The 22450-nt window shown below is 41.0% G+C and overlaps 1 protein-coding gene and 1 long non-coding RNA gene across 3 annotated transcripts in view; both read left to right on the plus strand.

The window, feature by feature from the left end:
• The first annotated feature begins 1454 nt into the window (after nt 1–1454).
• Nucleotides 1455–9402, plus strand: LOC121069422. Its single transcript, XR_005819419.1, has 2 exons — nt 1455–3238; nt 3854–9402. It is a non-coding gene; the product is annotated as an uncharacterized LOC121069422 (long non-coding RNA).
• A 2548-nt stretch (nt 9403–11950) lies between these two features.
• Nucleotides 11951–22450, plus strand: part of MANBA (mannosidase beta) — a 45856-nt gene continuing 35356 nt past the window's right edge. Inside the window, exons 1-4 of one of the 2 annotated variants that reach the window (XM_040555589.1) lie at nt 11951–12427; nt 19190–19284; nt 19775–19880; nt 21811–21981. In XM_040555589.1, coding sequence (XP_040411523.1) covers nt 12245–12427; nt 19190–19284; nt 19775–19880; nt 21811–21981 — 555 coding nt within the window. In that variant the 5' untranslated portion in view covers nt 11951–12244. Of the gene's footprint in view, nt 12428–18005; nt 18599–19189; nt 19285–19774; nt 19881–21810; nt 21982–22450 lie in introns of those variants that run through there. The other variant, XM_040555590.1, reaches the window with a different exon arrangement.

Here is a 22450-nt window from a genome sequence, read left to right on the forward strand (position 1 = left end):
AAGCTGGTTAGTGTGGGCCTGTGAGGAGATGAAAGAAGTTAAGAGCTTCTACCAAAACAGAAAGGTTAATTAGTGATTACCTCAATGAGTAATCTACCTACTGAAAGTCTAGGAAGTACATAGTAGGTCTTGATTTTAGTGAAACATACGGAGGAACAAACAATTTGAACTTCTGAAAACTGAAGGTTGTGGAAAGCATTGAAGTGAGTTGCCCTGTCCAGTTCTTAATTAAAAGACTTATTTTAGGATGATAAATACGATAATAGCTTCATAATGCAGGAACTAGGTTCACCCTAAAGTCTTGAAATGGAAATCTAAATTTTTAAATGGCTTTTATTTGAGGGTATTCATAGAAAACGAGTTAAGCCAAGGTACTTAAGTTTAAAAGCATGTAACAAGGAAAGAAAATTGTACATCAGTGTTGTTTTTTTTTTGAAGAGTTCTTGCTATGTTTAAATGGAGTTTGAATTTGACAACATGGCTCCAGTCAGTTACTCAAATTTTACTTGAAAAACTTTTAGTGATTTCAAGCATATTCCTGAGTCTTCTCAGAGTTGCAGAAAAATTTGATCTCTAAAATTGATTAGAGAGGTTCGTTTTCTTTCCCTGTGTATTGTTGCATACAGCATCTTTGTCTGTCTTGGTTGAAAATGAGTGTAAGTACATTTTTACATGTTTGTATAAAAACATGTAGTTGCACCTTGCATGGTTTATTTTATACAAAGATTGTAGATGTTAGCTCTGAAACAAAAGTCTGGTTTTAAGCAGACCACGACAGTGAGGTTTGATTTCAGTGGAGGGATGGAACTGCAGCCTGGCAAATGATTAAAAGACAACAGGTTAATATGTAAGTGTGCAGACATACTGTTAGATTTGATAACTGCTTATGTAAAAAAGAAATAGCATTAACAAAAAGAATTTAATGGCTTAAGCAGTCACAAGCAGAAGCAGTCTAAATAACTTATTGTATTCTTTTCTGCAACCTCCATTTGTTGTTCTCTAGTAATTTTACTTCAAATTCTTCATTGTTCAAAAAAAGTCTTAAAAGCATCGTAATCTGAAGCAGATTCAATAGGTACATCAGATGTGTGGCTAGTGATTCAAAGGAAATCTCCAGACTGCAAGTCCTTAATAACGCTTAACACATGGTAAAAGCTGGAATGCAGCTGAAGATTTCTTGCTGTGTTTATAGGCGTTAGAACATCAAAAATAAAAAAGCATTTAATTTTTATCCATTAAGACTAGGGAAGCAAAGGGAACTGTCTCCTTTATGAGTTAAGTGAAGCAAATTGGCACAAGAACAATGAAATGAGAGAAATAATCCATGATCAATAAAGGATCTTAAGGTATAAAGGTTTCATTAGAACATAGACTATACTGTAATCCCCAGAGCATGAACGCTCCCCCCGCCCCCCCCCCCCACCCCCCCCCCCCACCCCACCCCCCAAAAAAAAAAAAGAGCAAAAACAACCACCCTGCTGCTGGTAGGAATAACCTGCTTGTTTTGTGCTCTGTGGTTCTTGGTGTAATTGAAAGGATGGTATTTTACCCCAGTGCCTTTAACACAAACCTAGAATAGAAATAAGTTGGAGAAGTGTTGGATTCTGACCTCAATAGGCGATTGCTTGTTTAAATGGTAGTTGAAATTATGGCTAAAGTATTTAGAGTATAAGGCTGAGGGCTTATCCACTGGGAACAGTGCAGGGGCAATGCAGAGAAAGGATGGTAAAGCAGGAAAAAAACCTGCAGAAATGTAATGAGAAGATACATAAGGTAAAGATGTGCTGCCCATGTTACTGTGAGGTGAAAATGTGTTGCTGTCAGAACTCAGCGGGATGTAGGGTAAAGTCCACTGGCTTCAAAATAACCTGCAATAAGATAGCTGGTAAGTTGTTACTTTAAGTGTCCAAGTTAGCCTGCTGAAGAATGCCAGTGCAGACCTGTCTTAGTAACGATAACTCGGTGTAGACAGATGAGCTGTTGCAGGTGTGTATGCAATAGTTCACAAGCTGCTGTCTTTTTTATTATTCCTCCCTCTCTCCTGTCCATTGGGAAAGCTTGACTGGGAGAATTCAATGTTGTATGCAAGCAGGCAAGCTTTTATATGAGGGGAGGAAGCTTCATCAGGAGACCTGTAACATTGATCAGAATGTGGTTTTCGACAACAGTTTCTGCAAGGTTGCTTTTGACTGATCCTTGATCTGTGGTTGTACCTGATTAACAGGGGGGCACTGAGTGGGATACTTTAATCTGTGTTGAGGAAAAGAGAAGCTGATGCTTGTTTTTAAATCAAGCCTTTTTTTTTTTTTTCTGATCAGAGTAAGCCTCAGCATTTCTTACCTCACAGCATTTGATTCAAGTCTGAAAGAAAACCGCACTCATGTAGTCATGAGTCCTGTCTTGAGTTTTAAGGCAACTTTCTGGAATGCGACTTTACTTTTTATTGCACAGCCCAGGCCCTATTGCCATCTAAGTCAGGAACTGCAAGGTGCAATCTTGTGTACAGAGCTTAGCATGAGTATATAACCGTTTCCTCCTGACAGACTTGTGAAGGTGAATAGCAAAGATGTGTCATAGCTTTGGCATTTAGTTTAGTATGAAGCTGTTAATTCTTTGGGGAAGGCTGCTCTTGCTAAAATGAGGTCTACAGTGTCTCCACAAAGCTGTTAATCCTCCTCTGATAACGAATACAGAAAAGCTAAGTAACTAATTCACAGGTACCTTAGAATTTGAAAATTCTTCTAAGTATAACCATTATTTTGTTCTTTTTTCCTATTGCAAGGTTTGGAATTCTTTTATTGAAGTCAGAGGTCCAGATCTCTTCATAAAATACTAGACTCTTGTACTCAAAAGAGCATTGACGAAAGTATCACTGTTAGCTACTGTAGGAGTTCAGTTGACAACCTTAGTGGAGAGCAAGACAGCTTCCAGAACGTGGTACCAACACATCCTGTTATAGAATGGGTGAGTTCTGGCTGGAGAATTAAATTTGATATGTGGGACTGAATGCTGTTCAAATCTTTGTATCAGTGAGAGAAGCCCCTTAAAATGTTGCTCCTCTTAAGCATCTGTCTTGTCTAATTGACATTTTTTATTGTTTTGTTTTTGTTTTTGAAAGGCAAGTGGACAAACCATATACAAACGCATTTAAATTAAAAAACAAGATGAGTGAGATCCATGATGTTTAGAGGCCATCTTGCTTCAATGATGCTATGATCTGAGTAGAAAATCCTACCATGTAAGCTTATAAAAGCAGCCTGCCATTATTGTATTTTAAGCCTTTGTGTGATTCTGCAAGTCCAGAACCCACTGTATGTAGTGGGTATAAACATAAGGCCTCCAAAAGACAGAATGACTGTGCCTTTCCAGATGATTATTTTGCACAGCTATTGTGTGTTATTTTTTAAAATGTGGTAATAACCATCATATTTGTTATAAGGGTTATAAAATCCTTAGGATACAATTATTTTTATATAGTTGGGTTTCTTAGCTTTGCATAAATAAGGCATTTCCAAACACTCAGAAGGTGGCAGTTCTACACATTGATATACAGTAGTGCTATAAAAAACACTACTTTTTAAAGACTTTAATTGTAATGTGTAAGCCAATGTGTGTGCTTAAGTACATACAATTTATACTAGTACAAGCCTCCTTTCACCCTGTTTTTGTATGAAAATATTTTGGTTTTTGGGCTCATGGTTTAATTGGCAGAGAGCTCTAAGCTGGGTAGTGAGATGCTATGGGACAAATGCTGATAAAGAACTTAAATTTAAGAGGTAGAACTTGGGTATATTAAGTGTGACCTTCTCCTATTGCGAGCTGTATTAACTTATTTTATTAATGTTTTTTACAGTTTGAGTTGTATTTCATGAGGATATCCCTAAGTCTTGTTTACACACTGATTTATGTTTCCTGAGAATCCATTCCAAATTCATTGAAAGCTACACTTCAAGGTAGGGTTACACAATCACAAGCAGTTGAATTAGATGAGAGGTAGGTAGTTGACTATTACTTAGATAGTTGTTTTTTTTTTTTTTTTCTTTCTCCACCCCTACTTTGTGTGCTGCCCCTTAAACTCAGAATTAGCGTTTTAGTGCTAAGGATGTGAATTTTTCATTGTCTTAACTTTGTGTTTATAAACTGGGGAAGAGGTCAATGTGCGTTCTTTTGGGTTTAACTATAGATTATGTGAGAAAACTTGGGCTTTAAGAAAATGCAGGTAACCCTGAAATGTATTTGTACGTCATGTTCTTTGATACATAGTGTAGAAAAATATTCCAGGTTTTCAGAATAAAAACGGATGAAAAAACAGCCTTCTGGAAAACCATTGACCAGGTACCTTCAAACTTTGGGATGTTTAGGTGTTTCAAGGAAATTGAATCAAGGAAATTCAGTTTCCTTGAGATAATTTCCTTGAAACAGCTCTTTTCTTTTTTTTTAAGCTTAGCTGCTGTGTCATCTTTCTGGTCATAGATACTTATCATGCTATTCTTAACTAAAACAAAACCAAAAATATAAAAACCTCCACCACCAAAAAAAAAATAGAAAACAAAACAAACAAAGGAAGATGAAAAGAGAAGTTGCCATTAGCTTGAGATAGAAACATCTCTTAAGTTCCCAGAGCAGGAGACCTGATACAGAAACGGGTTGGAGCTGACCCATCCTCCCAGCCTTGTTTTCCCTTTCACAGCCACCCTGCAGTGTTTGTCTCCACCGTTTAGAAACCTGAACTTCTTTGCACCCCTGTTTTTTGCATAGTGCAGCCACGCTGTTGGGGCTTCTTTCTGCTGCTTTCCCTGGTCCAAAGGGGAATCTCTTCCCTATAACTTAGCTTGGCAGTGTCTGGGGGCTCTGAGCACTTCTAAATTCAGAACCAGGATTTCAGGCAATTGCTAGAGCGCGCTGTGCTTTGTGAGGTGCAAAGACATGAAGAAAGGGGGAAAGGGTAACTGCTAGTAAAGAATATTTCTAGCAATCTTTAGAATCTCTTAAGCTTGCTGTAGTGGCTCTAGTTAGGAGGAAAGCTTTCAAAAATAATAAGCAGGTTAAGCTTTCTGAAGCTATAAGTAAATGTGAAAGAACTGCTGTGTATTAAGATTAGGAATCCAAAGTGCAGATATGCTGGGACAAAGTGAGGGGGAAGATCTCAATGTTGTCAGTCTCACTGAATTTGTAAAGAAAAGTTATGTAGCATAGACTGACATGTGTGTCATGAACACTTTAGGGTGTGGGCAGTGGAGAGAGCAGCCAGATGTACCTTCTGAGCCAGCTGTAGCTAGCTGATAAGCCCTTCCAGAAGAGTTCTGCTAGGAGGAAATAGCAGTAATCACAGTTTGTGGTTACGAGATCATGGATTATCGCCGGGAAGCTAAAAGGATAAACAGTGGATCAGCATCCTTGGTATTAAGAAAACACAACAAAACAGAAGAGGTCTTAAAAAATCCACAAGTTCAGATTGCCACCGGGATATTTCCTAAACAATCAGTGACTTCTCAGCAATGCAGTGGGTTTTTCATGTCTGTGTTAAGCTGTCCACTGTTAACTGTCAAAGTGGACAACAGCAGGGAGAAGCTTGGCTGCATCCTTCTGTGCTCCAAGTTTCACCTCCAGGGCTGTGAGCAAGTAGGGAGGCCTCAGAAGGGAGTGATGAGAAAAATTGTAGTTATTCAGGCATACTGAACTACTTATTAGACTAAATTGCCTAAATAACTTTTGAGTTTTTTATTGTGGGTGGGGGTTTGTTTGTTTTTTAGTTTGTTTGCTTTTAACACTTAAAGTATCTCTGGTGTGAATGAAGTTCCTCAGGGCATAGTTCCAGGCCTTGAAAACTGCATTTGTCAATATGGCCACTGCTGATGAAACCATATTCAAAAAATTCTGAGAGAATCAGCATAATAGAACAGTGGGTCCACTTCACTTTTATTGACAGATAAGTTTTCAAGATGATTTCGCATCTTAAACCTTTAAAGATGAAGAAATTTTGTAAGTGCTTAATAACCTTTTGGAATCATGACAGTTTTCTGTGATGAAGAAGCATTTTAAGCTTACCTTTGGAAATTACTGTTTGCTGAATGCTCTTTATTTTGCTAGCATGTAAAAAGTGCCAAAAACTTAAGTGTCTGGTCACTCTTTAACTCATTAATAATTAAAATTTGAATTACCTTCAGAATATAGTGGAACTTTTGTGAAGCGAGACATCAAAATGCATGCTCAATATTTATTTACAGGGGTTATATTGAAGTTATGGTGTGGCGTTCCTCACTTCAGTAGGGCTATACCACTTTACATTGGCTGAAAATCTTTGCGCTTGTGGAAGCAATCTCAGAGGAGTACAGGCAGTGATCTCTCATGTTTTTCAGATCGTCACAGGTGCCTTTGCACCTGTCTGTAATCCTAGGGGTGAGAACAGACAGCTCTTCCATGCAGCTGCAACTCTTGTGGCAGCTATGAAAGACAGTGGATTATTTGGATCCACTGGGCTGAGAATTTCCCTGTGAACAAAATGAGCATGAGTTGTATCTTAACAGCTCCACTACCTGAAGAGAAGAGGGCCCTTCTTTCACCCAGGGCTGAGCTGAACAGACAAGGTTCGTTGCAAATTCCTCTTTACTGTGCTTATAGCCATAAAACTACTGCCTGCCTTCCCACTTCCAGTGCAAGTATCAAAATACTCTTTAACCTTTTGAATAGTAGCAAATCAAGAAATTTGTAGTCAAAGACAGTACTTATTCTCATTTTTTTTTGCTGTGGTAGTCTTAAGCCTTGCTTCCTTTTTGTTTTTTAAAAAAAAAAATAAAATACATGTATCACTTTTCTACAGGTGGGCATGTATAAAGTAGTTTTTTTTATGTATTGAAACATTTAAAAAAAATGAAGCCCATAGTAAAGTATGTCTGCTTGGTTAGCATGCATGAGTCAATTTCTGTAATTCTTATGCCTCAAATATTTGTGCCAGTGCAGTGAGTGATGTGGTATGTAGCATCCTGAACTGCACAGGAATGTAGTTCCTTTACATTAAGGGGTTTGCACTGGAATTGTTCAGATGAGTGAAGATTTTTCATAGGTAGGCAGCAGGTTCTTAGGATTTTGCTGTTGCCCAAGTGGGACGTGAGTTCATTCAGCAGGGACTTCCTTGGTGAAGAAGTCTAGCAAGTTTCCTAGATGCTAAATCATTGTTTCAGGAGGGGGAAGAAGTGACTCTGGAGCACCAGCAGTTTTCAGTAAAGTTATTTTGCATGTTCCCAGGGGCTTGTGGAAATGAATGGGAGGAGCGGGTCCTAATGAGTTCTGTGGTGCTGCTGACGCAGGTGTGTTACCCCCACTTGAGTTTGAGAAACAGAGGTCCTGACCTGGTCCGTCTTTAAATCCATTTAAGTTTACTCATCCAGTTTATCGGCTATAAATTTTTTGTTGACATCCTCATAATATTCACCTGCAAGGAAAACATTCATTAAAACAGCAGGATGGATGTGCCTTTCATATTTTAGTGTAATCTGTTTGGTATGTCCTGCACTCAGCTGGCAAGATGCCAGGCGAAGCACACCACATCAGTAAAACTATGAAGCCTCTCAAACTTCCGTCATGGGAGAAACAGTTTGTTACCTCTGACAACAACATTTTGAGGGATTTAATTGCAGGTGTTTAGGGACGAGTCATATGTTGTAGTGTGGTTACAGGTGACTAGTTTGAGACCTCTGAGAAAGGTGAAGCAAGCTGTTTTGTACTGTTGTCCCCATATGTACTACTGTTTTCCTCTAAATGCCAGAGAATCAGTTTTGTTTCCAGATAACTTTTCAGTAAGTTGTAATGAGAGTTCACGGGTAGCTTGGACAGCACCATGCCTGGTCTTCAGACGGTAACTTTCTGCTCATGAGACGGGGTGAATGGCAATGGTCAGTGTTATATAATCTTATAAATAGATTAAGATTGTCTCAAAATTGTTCATAAACCAAAGAGAATAAAAGCTGGGAGAATTCCATCTTCTAAGGAGGCTGTTGTTAGAAACCTGATCATGCTGGCTTTTAAGATCCTTACACCTTTTGTGTCCGTGCCCTGGAAGGTGGTACTCTGAAACCCGAGTCCTTTGGTTTGATCCCATCTCAAAGCAAGATGCTATGTAGAGGTAGAAATACAGCTTTTTCCCTGGCATACCTGATCAAATTTAAGGGGATAGTCAAGGTATTGGCTGCCTTTCTGCATATGCAATTTTAAAATTCTTATTACCTATTTTTTTTCCTGTTTCCCCTCCATATAGTATTTGCCTAGAGCAGTAGCTTCGCTTCCACATACTTATCTTGAATTGCACATGATTATTAGGGCCGAGTAATTTTGTTTGCTGAGGAAATACCCTTACAGTGACTTACAGATTTTAAAATAATTATAAAAGAAACTTAAGGCCTGCCACTTATGTTGGCATTTTGTATTTTGCTCATGATAACCCAGTAAAAACATTCTCTTCTAGTGATGTATTGTGTCCTCATCTAAAAGCAATGTTAATTTATTTCCTCATTTTATTTTTAGCATCCTTTTGGGATGGAATTCAAGATAAACATAAAATAATGCTTGAAATCTGTTCTTTCTGTCCATCCTTTACAAATCCATAGCCGTAAGGCTCCCTGCACCATATTTCCTTTACGCCCGCTGAGAAAGTAACTATTTTGCATAGCAGTTCTCTGTTTTGTAGAGGCAGTGATGAAGCAGAGGATGTGCGTTATGTTGAGGAGCTGCACATAAGCTTTCATGCAGATGTGCTGTACTGTCAGAAGGGATATATGATGATCCAAACACCAGTCCTGTTCTACACCAGTATTTATTCAACATGTCTGCATCAGTGTTGCTGCATCAATGCAGAACTCCCCAGAGTAGGTGACCCTTCAGTTGTTTTGCTGCTTTGACAAACTGCTGGTGGTGGTGGTATCTGCAGTGGCGTACAAAAGACCGCAAGCTCCCGCATGGACTGGTGTGAACACAAGTCCTATTTTGCTTCAGAGGTGGCAACCTTTAGCAGAAGAATGATACAGGGTGGACAGGTGGGGGCAGTAAGATCTTAAAGTACCGCAGCCAAATCTGTGAGAACCTGTTTGTTTAAAACCTTTGTATGAACTCACTGAACTTGAATTTGAAAGAGAAAGCATCTACAGCCTGTCATGATGATAGAGATTGCATAGCAATTGGAAACAAAAGACTTTTGGATTAACACGGCAGAATTTGAGCAGCTTCAATGGAACTACTCTGAATTTATTCTAATATAGCCAAAGGCATGGTTTTACGCTCAGCTTTTTGTCTTAGTTGATAAAGAATATCTGCTTGCAGTCTTGTAAAGTAAGAATCGTAGTAACCTAAATTTGTGGCATTTCAGAGAGATGGAATATGGTACACAATAAAAGAAAGCTGCACAAAAGATCTTGCTGTGTGTCTTAGAAGTTTAACACAGCTTTTCAGACTGTAGTATCTTTAAACGGTAAAAATGTCATTTGTTTAAAAATACCCTCAAACAAATAAACCAAAAAAAAAACCAAACCCTATAACTGAGACATGAAAATGAGACATGATTTAACTTAATTATAAGCCTTGAACAAGGAAACAGCATGTTCTCAGAATACTTAATTACAGCATTGTTTTTAGTGTTTTTTTGTGTGTTGCCTCAGTCAGTCTTCGGCAGAAAAATAAAAGGCAAAGAAAACACGGAAGTACAGTAAACATCTTGAAATGCAGTTTCCTTCTTACTGGGAAGCTATCACATGACTTGCTGAAAAAGCTTTAAAAAGGGCGGGGGGGGGGGGGAAGGAAAAAAGCCAGCTTGCAGTTGTTCTTCAGTAGCATTAAAACTTAATCCTCTATAAATCTGCTTCTTGAGAAATAACATCCCAGAAGATCTCTCAGGCAGCACCACAGTCTTTAAATGCTTTTAGTGTTGTATGAGTGAGTTTAAAGAAAATACACTGAATTTTGTGACAGTCCCAAAAGCTGATTTGCATTACTCATTGACAGATGAGGGCAGAAACAGAACAAGACTTTGTACTGTTAATGTATAATGGATTTATAGTCTGAACTTTTAAAGGTGAGAAGACAGTTATTTATTTTGACTGAATTCTACAACATGTGAAGCCAGCTGAGGTAACTCAATCTTCTACGACAGTAGTCTTTTTTGCCTATCTTACTAAAAGAGGCTGGGAGTTCAGCTCAAATGGGACCTGGATTTCAACTAGCCAATATATTGAACGCGGATTACTCGGTCTTAAAAATGCACACAGAGTAACTGTTCTCATAGTTAGATTTCTGCACAGACTCTGTTGTCAGTGTGGGCTCTATCCATTCCTTTTCGAAGTTGGTAGCAGAGGGTTTTCAGAGTGACAAAATGAGAATCAGCTGCTGTTTCTTGGACCAGTATTTATTAGAACTGTGCTCTGAAAAAAAATCACCCATGGTTATATTGTATATTTTATACAGGAGATGTATGGAAGGGCTGGCATTTTTCTCTTAAATTGAAATGAAGGGTTGTCAGCCCAAGAGGATGTTCTAAATCTTCTAAGGACATATCTAGGGTGGATTCTTAAGGTGTGCTAAATTAGTTGTGTGAAAGCCAGCAGCTAAAACAAATGAACAAACCAACAAAACCCTGGTTATTCATATTCTTGTCTGTAGTTCACTCTTACGCTCCATGCTGTGTGCCAGGAGCAGCAGCAGGTTTTCATGCGTCACTCATACTTCATTCTTATGTGACTTGGAATATGAAGTGTATATACGTTATTGAAGTAATTAACTCAAGCATCCCAAGGTGCTTTACGTATCCCTTCCTCTAATTTTACAGTCCATAATTATAGACAATAAGGAAACATAAGGCTGGAAATGGAAAATCAGAATAGAGATAAAACCCCACAGTTAGTTGAGGTTCCTTTGAATGATATTGGTTAGTTGCATTTCTGTGCAGAATCGCATGTATGAACCTCTGTGCATTTAGTAGTTTTGCTTGCTTTGGATGCACAGTGACCTGACTATTCTGTTTTAAAGAGGGGAAAAAGTCATACAGTAACAGGAAGTTGTGATGCTAATGGTAATGTTACGACTTTAGAGCATTTTGCATGGTTTTATGTTTTTAAACACATTTCACCTTCTCACTTGAGTGTATTGTGAAACAGCAAGTAACCTACCTGCCTGAGATGATAACATTGCTCATACATGGAGTAAAAATTGTATAAATGAAAATGCATGGGCTATGTTGGGCTTATTCACATCAGTAGATTTCTGGAAGTTTCATTTAATCAGCTGTGCTTTAAGAAACAACAATAACAACAAACAACCCGAATGCCACAAGGAGTAATCTAAGGCCATGGAGTGGTGGCTGAAAAAAACATTTTAAATTTCATGTTGAGCTGCGTGAGGGGAATAAAATCATTTGCATCCAAAGAAAAGCAAAACTGCTTTCTAGCCTGCTCACAGCTAAACAGGCCTAGGGGGGAATTAATAATGGAGGTTCATAGGTATTCTATGTTGTTTTGTGGTGTCACAACACTATTTCTAGCAGATAGTACTGGGGTTGGTGATTCTTGCAATTGCAGGGGCTCACTATTCTATATCCGTAAACACGAGATGCAGGGAACTGCACAGCTGCCATCCGCTTACAGTACAGCTTCAGCTGGGGGAGGAGCTCGACAAAGTGCAAATTTTTGGTGGTGCAAAGCATCTCCAAGTCATGGAGGCAAAACGCAGCGTGGGGCAGGCCAGCCTGAGAACTGGTGGCACCGTGTGCTTTTTGGTCCCTCTGCTCATGCTTTAATTTATGTTTTTGAGCTGTGACGGAAGGGCCTGAGGTAGTGAGGGCCTGCAGGAAGCCTGCAGTGTGGTTTGGGGAGCGTGTCCGCGTTGTTTCCGTGGAGCTTGCCCTTTTGCTCCTTTGTGGATGACTGTACTCGGCTTTTATAAACAAAACCCACAGCAACCGCCCTAGCACTTCTCTGTGAGAAACCAGAGCGCTCTTTCACGAGCCTTCTGCTTTTCTACCCCTCTGCCATTTTACAGTTAAAAGAGGCGGCAGCTGGGGGCCGCGTAAAACCGTGTGCCCCGTCTCTCGCTGTCAGGGCGGCAGGGGAAAAGCCCTCAGCCCTTCCACCGCCTCCTCAGCGCCATCTTTCCCCCTCGGCCCCGTTAACGGCCGGCGGGAGGAGCCCGAGGCGCCGCCCCGGGCCTGGCACCGACGTGCCCGGGCGGCCCCGCTCCGTGGACCCGCTCCGTCCCCCCGCCGGCCATGGGCCGCGCCGCCATCTTCTTGCTGCCGGTGCCGGTGCTGCTGGCGGCGGCGTGGGGCGGCCCCGAGGTGCGCAGCCTGCGGGGCAGCTGGCGGCTGGGCAACGGCAACGGCTCGGTGCGGCTCCCGGGGGAGGTGCCGGGCTGCGTGCACACCGCCCTGCACCGCCGGGGCCTCATCCAGGTACGGTGGGCAGCCGCCAGGGGCTCCGTGCCCGCAGCGGTGGGGAAAGGTCCCGAATCGGGCCGGGGTGCCCAGGTGGCAAGCCTTACGTGCCCGAGATCCCCTGGTTTGACACCTGGTAGCCATCGCAGGGCACGAGTCGTGTTTACCTGCAGCGTGGCCTCAAAAGGATGAGTTCCTGAGGGTTCCCTGTTGAAGTTGGGCTTGTTGATGCAAGAAGTCCAGGGATCTCAGGCATTGCAGTCCATTAAAAATCGCTTTCTGTACCTGCAGAACACATCAGAAGGGTTGGGATTGCACATTCCCTTGCTGTCTCCAGGAGTTATATTCCGAACCACGAGAAAGTTCCGTTGAATAGACTTGTTCCTGACATAAGTAACACTTTTGAGAAGCTTTGCCTTTTCTGCTTACCACTGCCTCTTTCAGTTTTTAGCTTTATGAAAACGTAGTGACTGCTTTCCCTGACTAGTGATCAAAACTGCAGTTGTAGATTGGTAGCAGACTTTCTTCAGATATCAGCATCCTGATATCGTGACTCAGCATGGCAAGGAGCGTGGCACTGAGTCTGGGTCATCATTGAGATGCCTTTTTATGAGGATTTATGTAGACTGTAAGTGAAACAAAAGGCATAGACCATGGTGAATTTAACAGGATCATTTATAAAACTGATAAATAAACTGCCATACTAAAAAATCCAAAATAGCATCCTGTTGTCCAAGTGTATCAGACATAACTATATATCATATTTATTAAGGGCCCAGTGTTGCATTTCCTGTACAGTATTTATTTAATCAATACTTTCTGGATGCGTGAATTTTATGTTTTCTATTATGTAATTGTGATCCTTCAGATTACCATCCTGCTCTGCTCAGAGTAAAGTTAGGTGTAAAGAGAAAGGTGTTAAAATGGCTTTTCAAAGCAAGTTTTAAAAAATGCAGCGGGCAGGTAGAGAATACATGGAGGATCAGCGACGAGGGCTGTGCCCCTTCATGCCATGCAAAGTGCATAAGATAAGCTGAATGTCTCAGATGTTTGGCTGTGCTGTGAGGCATTGCTCTAATAAGTGTGAATAATCATCCGGGAGAAACTGTGACCAATGCACTGACTCATGCACACAAGTTAATGACGTTGTGAAAGACTCACATTTAACTACTCGCACATTAAGTGCTCTTACGAAGTGAGAAAATGTGATTGCTAATTTAGCTGCACTGCTGTAAACCGACTCGTAATTTCAGTCATTTCAAGCAGCAGTATGGTATTTGGAATTGAGGCTGCGATCATGAACTCTGGTGTGCCTGGGCAGGATCCCGAGTCTGCACACAGGTAGGAGAGCTTAGTCAGCCTGCAGCACACCTCTTGTGAATAGGAAGATGGGCACGAGGCTAATTAAATCGACGATGGTTATTTGTGGGCGATTACAACATGTTTACGTGCGTGCAAGTATGGGCTTGCTCCAGGCACGTGCTGGTAGGGCCAGCTGTGAAACCACAGTGGTGTGGAAGCTGGTGCTCAGTTGGTGGCATTAGGATTAGCATGCTCTGCGCGGGGGCCGAGGGGACCGACGTGCTTCGCCAGCAGCAAACCTGGGTTGTTCGGAGGGAGCTGGTGACACAATTCTTTGTTGCCTTCCTGCTGCAAAAAAGTACAGCTCAGTTGTTCGTCCTGAGTTTTTTTCATTGTGGTGAAAATGCTTATGGCCAAACATTTTGAATGCAGCTGCCTAAAATCATATTTTTGTATTTATACAAAGGCGTGTACACAGCCTGAATTTTAGAGACGGGTTGCCCCATTTCATCAGTGCTTATTATCTCTAGAAATCAGACCGTTTTGGGGTTGTGTCAAGTGTAGAATTAGGAGTTTTATTGTAGTTGTCCAAGTACAAAAGCTTTGGTCCTGTTTTTTTTCCATTTGCTCCTTTTGCTCCCTGCCATGAGCTTTTGTTCATCCCACTGAAAATGTTACTAGGACAGCAATCCAGAATCTTTCTGTTTGTAATCAAAGTGAAGATTGGTCTCAAAAGCTGTACCAGAAAACAGGGGAACAAAACTGGTGGGAATTAAATTCTTCTGCATAGCAAGACCCATATGTTTAGGGGCCCAGTGAAGTCTATTTGCTGTTCTCCTGTGTGGTTTGCACGTGGCAAATAGCACTGCATCCTTTGCTTCCTTAGCCTTGGGATTTTTTCATGAGTGAGCACCCAAAACACAAGGGTAAAATAAATAAGTCTTGGGAAGGCCTACACCCGTCAGAGGAGCCCGGTGGGTGCCCCACAAATGAGGGGGAGGAAGGCATCAAAAAAAAGCTGCTGGTTTCTAAGCCTGCAAAACGTGGTTTAGATTGCAAGAGTAGGCTGCAAGCAGCTTACTTGCCAATATGCGGTTTGTTTCAAATTTAGGTTGAGGCGCAAAGTGTTTTTGCCCAGGGATGCTGTAGCTGGTTGCACGTGTGTAGCTTCATGTGAATTGGCTGTGCAGGCTATACATTTGAATTGAAAGAAAGCTCTGGCACCGAGGGTTTGTTACTCATCCCTCCGGATCCTCTTAGGATTCCTTCTAGAGATGTCGGTACTCTTTGGCTCATAAAATTTGCATTGAATGAACCCATCTTTTTGAAAGCACCAAATGTACATATCTTAGAAAACGCTCTTGGAGAAGATGCTTCCAAGTTTCCTACTGAAGTACTATTTTCTTTCTGCATTCAAACAACGTATTTCAAATGCTAGACTAACTGATAAAAGCTCCAAGAGTAGGAGATAGCTTCAGAGCGTTAGTTCAGCTGTATTGTTTTAATAAGATTTCATTAAGAATCAGTAGCTCTTATTGCTGTTTCCATGTAAAATTAAAACAAAAAAGGAGAAGTGCACTTAAACAAGGGTAGTAGTCACTTGAGTGAAGCCAGTGCAAAGCTTCTGAACATAAGTGCAGACATTTCACCAATTTGCAGCAAATCTATTGCTATCCCCAGATCACTGAAAAAAGATTTGAAGATTTAATTTTTAACTGTGCTGCCAGCCTAGTATTTTCTTTCAGGCACAGTTCTGATAAGCGAGATGTATCAGGAGGTAACTTGTGCATTAAATCTTTGTGCTAGAAATAATAGTCCTCCTGCGTGTACTGTCCAAGTGCTGCTTGATGCCGGTACTGCTGGCAGGTGACTCCTATAAAGTTTCACTCCTGATGAATATGGCTATTGTAGCTGGGTTTTCTCATCTGCCAGCCATTTGCATTCATACAGAAAGGGTGTTTTGTCTTATTAGCCGTCACTTTGATTTGTAAAGAACTATTATAGGGGGTGTGCAACTGTGATGCTAATACAGGGGCTGGATAACAGTGCAGCTTGTGCCCCATTATACAACGAGGGCGTGCACTTGACACAGAAGGTTACAGTGGTCTTGGTCCTACTTGTGTATTAAAAGATATTAGAAGAGACAGAAGCTTACGTATCTCAAGTGATATTTCTGCAGTTCTGTAAAGCAGTGCATATTTTCTGTAGCTTCTTCTGCATTTATATGAAATATTATGTTGTGTGTTTTCTGGCGCTTTTTCATGGCCCAGATTTTTCAGATCATGCCAGGTAACAATTGGGTTTGTTATCATACGGTTCTAACAGGTTAAATGGCAGTCATTGATGAAATAGTTCATTAATATAAATATATTTTTTGTTGAAATGTTCGTACTCTGGTGAGCAATGTGAGCATATGTGGAAACATCCAAAAACCTTGGTGAAACTTTGGATGAGCAGGAGTTCTTTCAAATGCCTGTGAAGTTATAGTAGGTAAAAGTTGTAGCAGCCTTTTAAGTACAACAAAGTGTTCAAAGAATATTAAGAAATGGCTATTAGCATCTTATCAATTATCCTAATACTAGTCTTGTAGCTTGACTCTGCCATAATGTTTGGCTGTGTTCAGCTGTATCACATCTTGACCATAAGGTGACATTCAGTAACAGCTTTGGCAGAGTAAGTATTGAAAACAAGTGGCCGTGGGACGAACTTCCAAAACACATGGTCCATGAGCATGGTTCACTCCTCACTGCCGCTAGACTCAGCTTCGCTTCGAGCTGGTCTCGATGAAGAACGGGTACTGTAGCTTGAGGTACTAAGGCGATGGGGGGTGTAGGTAAGCGTCCTAACTGTTCTGCTTCTAGTCTGAAGTTGGCAACGGCAAAATCATTAAATATCTCCTGAAAGTTTTATTTTGCTATTCTGTGACTTCAGCAGGATTCTCTTAATGGTGTACATTATAAACTGTCAGCAGAAGTGATTTATGAGAGGAGCTTGCAAGGCAGTTTCAATCTGGGTCATAATAACGGTAGGATAACGCAGAAGAATCTGTTTTTTATTCCTGTTCTTTCATTTCATTTTATGACAAGCTGATCTGCCTGGTGTGTCCTTCAGGTCTTTGTGTCATGCCCCCTGAAGGTGGTCCTGTGTGGTGCCTGGCACCACACACACTGGCTTTGAGCCTCCCTTGAGGTGTGTCCGTGTCTCCTCCATTTCCTGCCAAACGCAGAGGTTCGTGGCTCGTATGACCGCAGCTTTTCCATATCCCCTTAAGGTCATTGCAAGGAGGAGCTTACATCAAAACCCTTGGCTGTTTCGTACTGCTGGCGCTTTTCATGTCCTGCTACCTGAAGGGAAAATTGCTTCCTTTCACTGCTCTTCAGCAGGGCTTCATCTCGGCGGGCTATTTGCTGCTTGCTTACAGCGCTGAGGATGGGAGTAGAGAACAATCAAACAGGGAGCTTGAGCAGATGAGCATTTTTCCCAAAATTGCAAGGAGCAGGAAAACGCAAGGCTGTCACGTTTGGTGGGCTCTAAAAATAGCTGTAGCTGGCTCCACCCCGTCACGGCTTGCTTCCAGGAACATGTTGAGCTAATGAATGTGAAGTGTGTTTAATACATGTGCAGCCTATTGCTTACCATCTTTCCAGTTCTGCCAGTGCCTTACAAGAGTCTTAAATTTGTCTTTTTCTTCATCCGGTTTTCTGAAATGAACCTTGAATTTTAATAGGAGCTGATGTAATGCGGGAGGAAATTCTATTTCAAATAAATCCAACCAGTTTGACTTGTATAGATACATCTGCCAGCACTCAAAACCAGTTTCTTTTAGTAATGAAGATGCCGATAATCTCATGAGTTTATTGAAGAAGTCATTTTTCTTTGTTGTGTTCCATTTTCCCCAAACCTTGAGAGGATTTGTACACTTCTGTAAGAGCCCATCTGATGACGTAATTTCTGCCTCTGATGAAACTCTCCTACGTGTCTGTCTGCTGCTAGATGAACAGTTTTGTGTTCTCCAGATGTCAGGTCTGTCTTCTTTGACATCTTTAACATCCAGGCTTCTTGACGCTGGTAAGAGATTGTGGCAAGAGGTTTGATTGATAGAACACAACATGAGGCAAGGCTGCAACTTGCCCTCTCTGTGGGCTCAAGGACTGGCATTTATATTGCTGCAGGACTCAGAAGAGATTATGCTGCTGAGAAAAGACACTTAAATGCTGTAATTCCATATTTTTTTTTTATTTTTCTCTGCTGTATAAATAGGCTTGTGTCTATATTGCAGAGCCTGCCTCTATCACTTGTAAAACAAGTGTGAGATATAAACCAACGTTTTTCAGAAGAATTCAGATCCAGAAGTGTTGTCAGGATTTATACTGACTCCTGAAATGGGAAGAAAAATTGAGTTCCAGCAAAAAAAAAGAAAGAAGTGGACAGATTTTCTTTGGCACAGATGTGGACATTTGGAGCAGGTGGTGAGGTGTGCTGGTGCTGCAGAGGACCCTTCCCGAAGTGACCCTTAATGCAGCCCTGCTCTCTCTTCGTAGCTGGGTTTGAGTCCTGTAGTCCAGAGGAGGTTGGTCTTTGTTTGGGGAAGGCAGTTCAGCCGTGCAGCTGCTGCCGAGGATGGGACCAAGCTGTCGGTGGCTGACCCAGATCCCCACACACGTAGCACATCACCTCTCCTCGCCCTGGTGTGAGGTGTGGGGCAGCAGCTGATACCTTCAGCTGAGATGAGGAGCGCTGTGACCCGCCACAAGGTAATAATAACGCAGCATGAAGCCAGGAAGGCTGAGCACGTAGCCTGTACCAGCTGTGCCTTTATTCTTCCTGAGTAGTGTGACTAAAGGGGAAAGAACACATTCAGTATAAATGCAGCATTATTCTCAAAAGGTAATCATTTAATTTTATGCAACAAACCAAACTGCGATGTTTTTCTTTTTGCTCTCTCCTTCCTTCCAAACAAACCAATTTCACTTAGTCTTACCACATCAGCACAGGTTGACACGAAACAACTGGAGTATTTGCTATTATTTTAAACTGTAAACTGTAAGATTTGTTCACAGCTGTCCCCAGCAGCCTAAAATGCTGTTTTTTTGCCTCTTTAAAATCCTTTTAATCTTACGTTCTTCATCGTTATAATGGTCATCATGTTTCTATTCCTCTCATTAAGTCGCAAGCTGTCTTGATTTTTTTTTTTTTAATTTCCAGCCCAGTCATTTCTTATATGAAGACAAATCCTGCACCTTCTATTTTCAGTATGAATGATTATAGCAAACAGGATATGACCTACATAGTTAAAGCCAAATATTGCCAAACCTTTGCTTTCACATGTTATTTCAAAGGTAAAAAGGAATATCAGAACTAGGTGCGTTTTGCATTTGCAGGCTGTCCGAATTAAGAAGAGCTCTTCTAATGAATATTCATGTAGTAACACTATTACTAAATAAGTCATGTCATTTTCTTTTTTTGGTCTGTTATTAGGATCCATATTATAGATTTAATGATGTGATGTACAGGTGGATCTCTCTGGATAACTGGACTTACAGCAGGACGTTCAAAACTCCTTTTGACGTCAGGTATGCAATAAGGATATGTCTAAAATAGTTTTACAGTATCTTTCATGCAGAATTGCTGGTTAATCCATCAGCTCAAAATCTACATGCTACTTTTGTATCTAATAAATTATGCAATAATGTACAGCTGCAAAGCTGTTGCTGAAGGATGCTGCAGGAGTTGCTTTTTCGCATTTTTTTCTCCATTGTTAAAAATTACTTATGAATTGCTGACTGAGGAAGAAAAATACTTAGGCTAATTGGAAGCTAGCCCATCTGATACTTCGTGGCTGTGCGAACATGCTGTGTTGCAGACTTGAGACACTTCAGCTGTCATCTTAATTTGACTATTGAAAGATATAAAGTAGCCACACTGAGTCAGACATTTTTGGATATAGTTGAGACAACTGCCACTAACAGTAGTGGGAATGTACATTTTTAAATTATGTGTTTTCTGTTTGCTGTTAACTGTAGGTATTCTAACAGTTTTGTATGTGTATGTTGTCTTTTGTAGAAAGTGGCAGAAAATTAATTTGGTTTTTGAAGGAGTAGATACAGTAGCACACATCTTGATCAACAATGTCACTCTTGGGACAACAGAGAACATGTTCAACAGATACGTAAGTAACGTGTTCAGTTCTGAAAGTGCTTCTGTTTTTCATTCAAAGGCCTTTTGTGCTGAACACTTTCATTTTTCAAGTACACATGAAACGAGGTGCTTGGACGCAGAAAGTGTTGACCTGAGGGCTGCACAGGGAATCAGATAAGTGTTGGAAAGAGAAGTCGTACTTCCCTTTTCAGTAGCAACAGGGTCAGAACTAGAGGTAAGTGTGTCTTGTTCTGAACAAGTGAACCCATGGAAGAGGATCAGTTCAGCTAATAATATAAGTCTTGCTTCTTGGGACCTGTCACAGCTCCAAGAAAACGTAAGCTTAAATCAGTTATATTAGCTGTAAATCTGCTTACTAATTGGTATTAGAATGGTTTACATTTGAATACTGAAATAAAAATGCACATGGTGCAAAGCCCTTACAAGTGTTTCCATACCTTTTGTTTTATTGTTTTTGATTTTTGATATTGGGCTTTTGATAACATAGGCTGAGTCCAAAGATATAAGACTGTGTCAGGATGAGAGTACTCATCATAGAATGATCTGGAGAGTGGCAAAAACATTAAAACTAATTCTGTAGTTTTAAAGTGTAAAATTATTCTGGGTACTTGCCTTTTTCTTAAAGGAGTCCAAAAAAGGAAAAGTTAAAAGAAGAATATCAGTGGAGTCACTGAGTTAAAAAGTAAATCCTGTGTCTCCATATCTCAGCGTTTACCATTCTGGCAGGTTTTATTGCAGAGGTACTGGACTGAGACATGAGAACTAGATTCTGCCTCCTGGGTCTGTGTGATCTGGGACAAATCACTCAGTTTCTCTGTGACTTACTTTTGCCATCTGTGAAATAAGAAATTTCATAGGGCTTTTATGAAATTGTAATTATTTAATATTTGGAGAGTATTTAAAGGATTACTGGTAGCAGGCTCTGTAGAACTGGGAAGTGCTATTAGTTTGTTCTTATTTCTGCAACTTCATTCTGTCTCAGATTGTAACAGTTCATGAAATGGCCTTCAGGGTAAAACCAGAGTGAGCTGTATTAGATTGAGTCGAGAATTGCTGTGACCCAGACTTCTGCTTTGTTCACAATGTTCCACTATAACTATGTCTGCAGGAAAGTCTCTATGAAGGCTCTGTAAGGGGATGCTGTTTCCTTTGCAATTTTCTGCTGAATGCTATAGAATCGAAGTGAGTGATGCTAGCTGGGCTGCTCACAAGTTGGAAAAAGTTGCCAAGATTTGGCTTGTCACAAATGAATGCTCTGAAGAAGAAACAGTTTTTAGGTGTTGGGACCCTATTGTCTTGATACAACAAGACAATTCTGTAACTTAGATGTTTATCCTTCTGTCCAGCCACACTGGCGGTTTTGTGAGCCAATGAGGAAGCCCCCAAATGCTTTATGTGGTGCAGACATGAATGTGTATCTCTACATTTTAGGCATGGGAGTGGAAGTAGCGTGAAATACAGCCTTGCTGCATTCATGCAAAAGGCAGCTCAGTGCTTTGTGGTAGAGAAGCTGGCAGCACAGCATGAGTTGGAAGGACTCCTGTATAGACCGGCTTTCTGAGTTGGAACAAAGTGCCTTTCTAAACATGTAGATGAGCTCTGAGCGAGGAAGGAAGGTAAAGATTCCCTTGCCATCCTCTTCCTTCAAGCAGTTCTGTGTGCAAGCAGACTGCTGCAGCCGGCAGTGGGGGCTCAGTATGGGCAAAGTGGTTTGCTCAGAAAGATCTCCTTCTATCTAGAATCTTACTGTGTATTTTGTTTTCCAGCTTAAGAAATAACCTTAATTTTCTTTTCCTTCAAAACCAGACCCTGTTGAGGCTTCAGTTCACATGCTTTTGAATAAAATATGTATGGTATTAAAGCCCCAATGTGACAGTGATTATAAGTCTCATAAATAAATGTCAGTGCTGTAATGATTTTGTTTTGTTTTCTTGACCTAGAGCTTTGATATTACCAGCGTGATCAAGGAGGTCAATTTTGTTGAAGTCCGTTTCTTATCAGCAATTTCATACGCTGCAGAGCAGAGCAGATGTCACACAGCATACAGCATCCCCCCGGCGTGCCCTCCACCTGTGCAGAAAGGAGAGTGCCATGCCAATTTCATCAGAAAGGTAGGGGCAGAATCATCTGACTCCAGCTTCAGGCTCAAAAATAGAATGCACCACAGACTGTCCTTACAGATGTTTTCTGAAACCTGCAATATCATTTTATTAGCAGGGCATACTTTTCATTGTGTTCCCCTTCTCCTGCATCCCCAAGAAACCTGTAATCCAGCACGTTGATAATACAAGAGGCATGTGAAGGCCAGGCTGAGCATACCTAGCTGATAAGAATGTTTGAAAGGCTGGCTTTTTCAGGGAGTGCAAGGAGATTGGCTGCTAAGAGAGCAGGCTAGCACTGGGAAATGTGTGATCATTACATTTTGATCCACTGGGTGGGTTTAGCAATGTGTACTGACAATAGAGTTCGCTATCACAAATACCAGTTTATATTGCCAGAGCTGTAAAAATCTCAGCCAGGCAGCTTTGTGAGTGTTTGCTGTTGCTCGTGTACTGTGCTATTTATACTGGGAAGCTCTGG

The sequence above is a fragment of the Cygnus olor genome, chromosome 4 (assembly GCF_009769625.2).
Source record: "Cygnus olor isolate bCygOlo1 chromosome 4, bCygOlo1.pri.v2, whole genome shotgun sequence".
Classification (NCBI taxonomy): Eukaryota; Metazoa; Chordata; class Aves; order Anseriformes; family Anatidae; genus Cygnus; species Cygnus olor.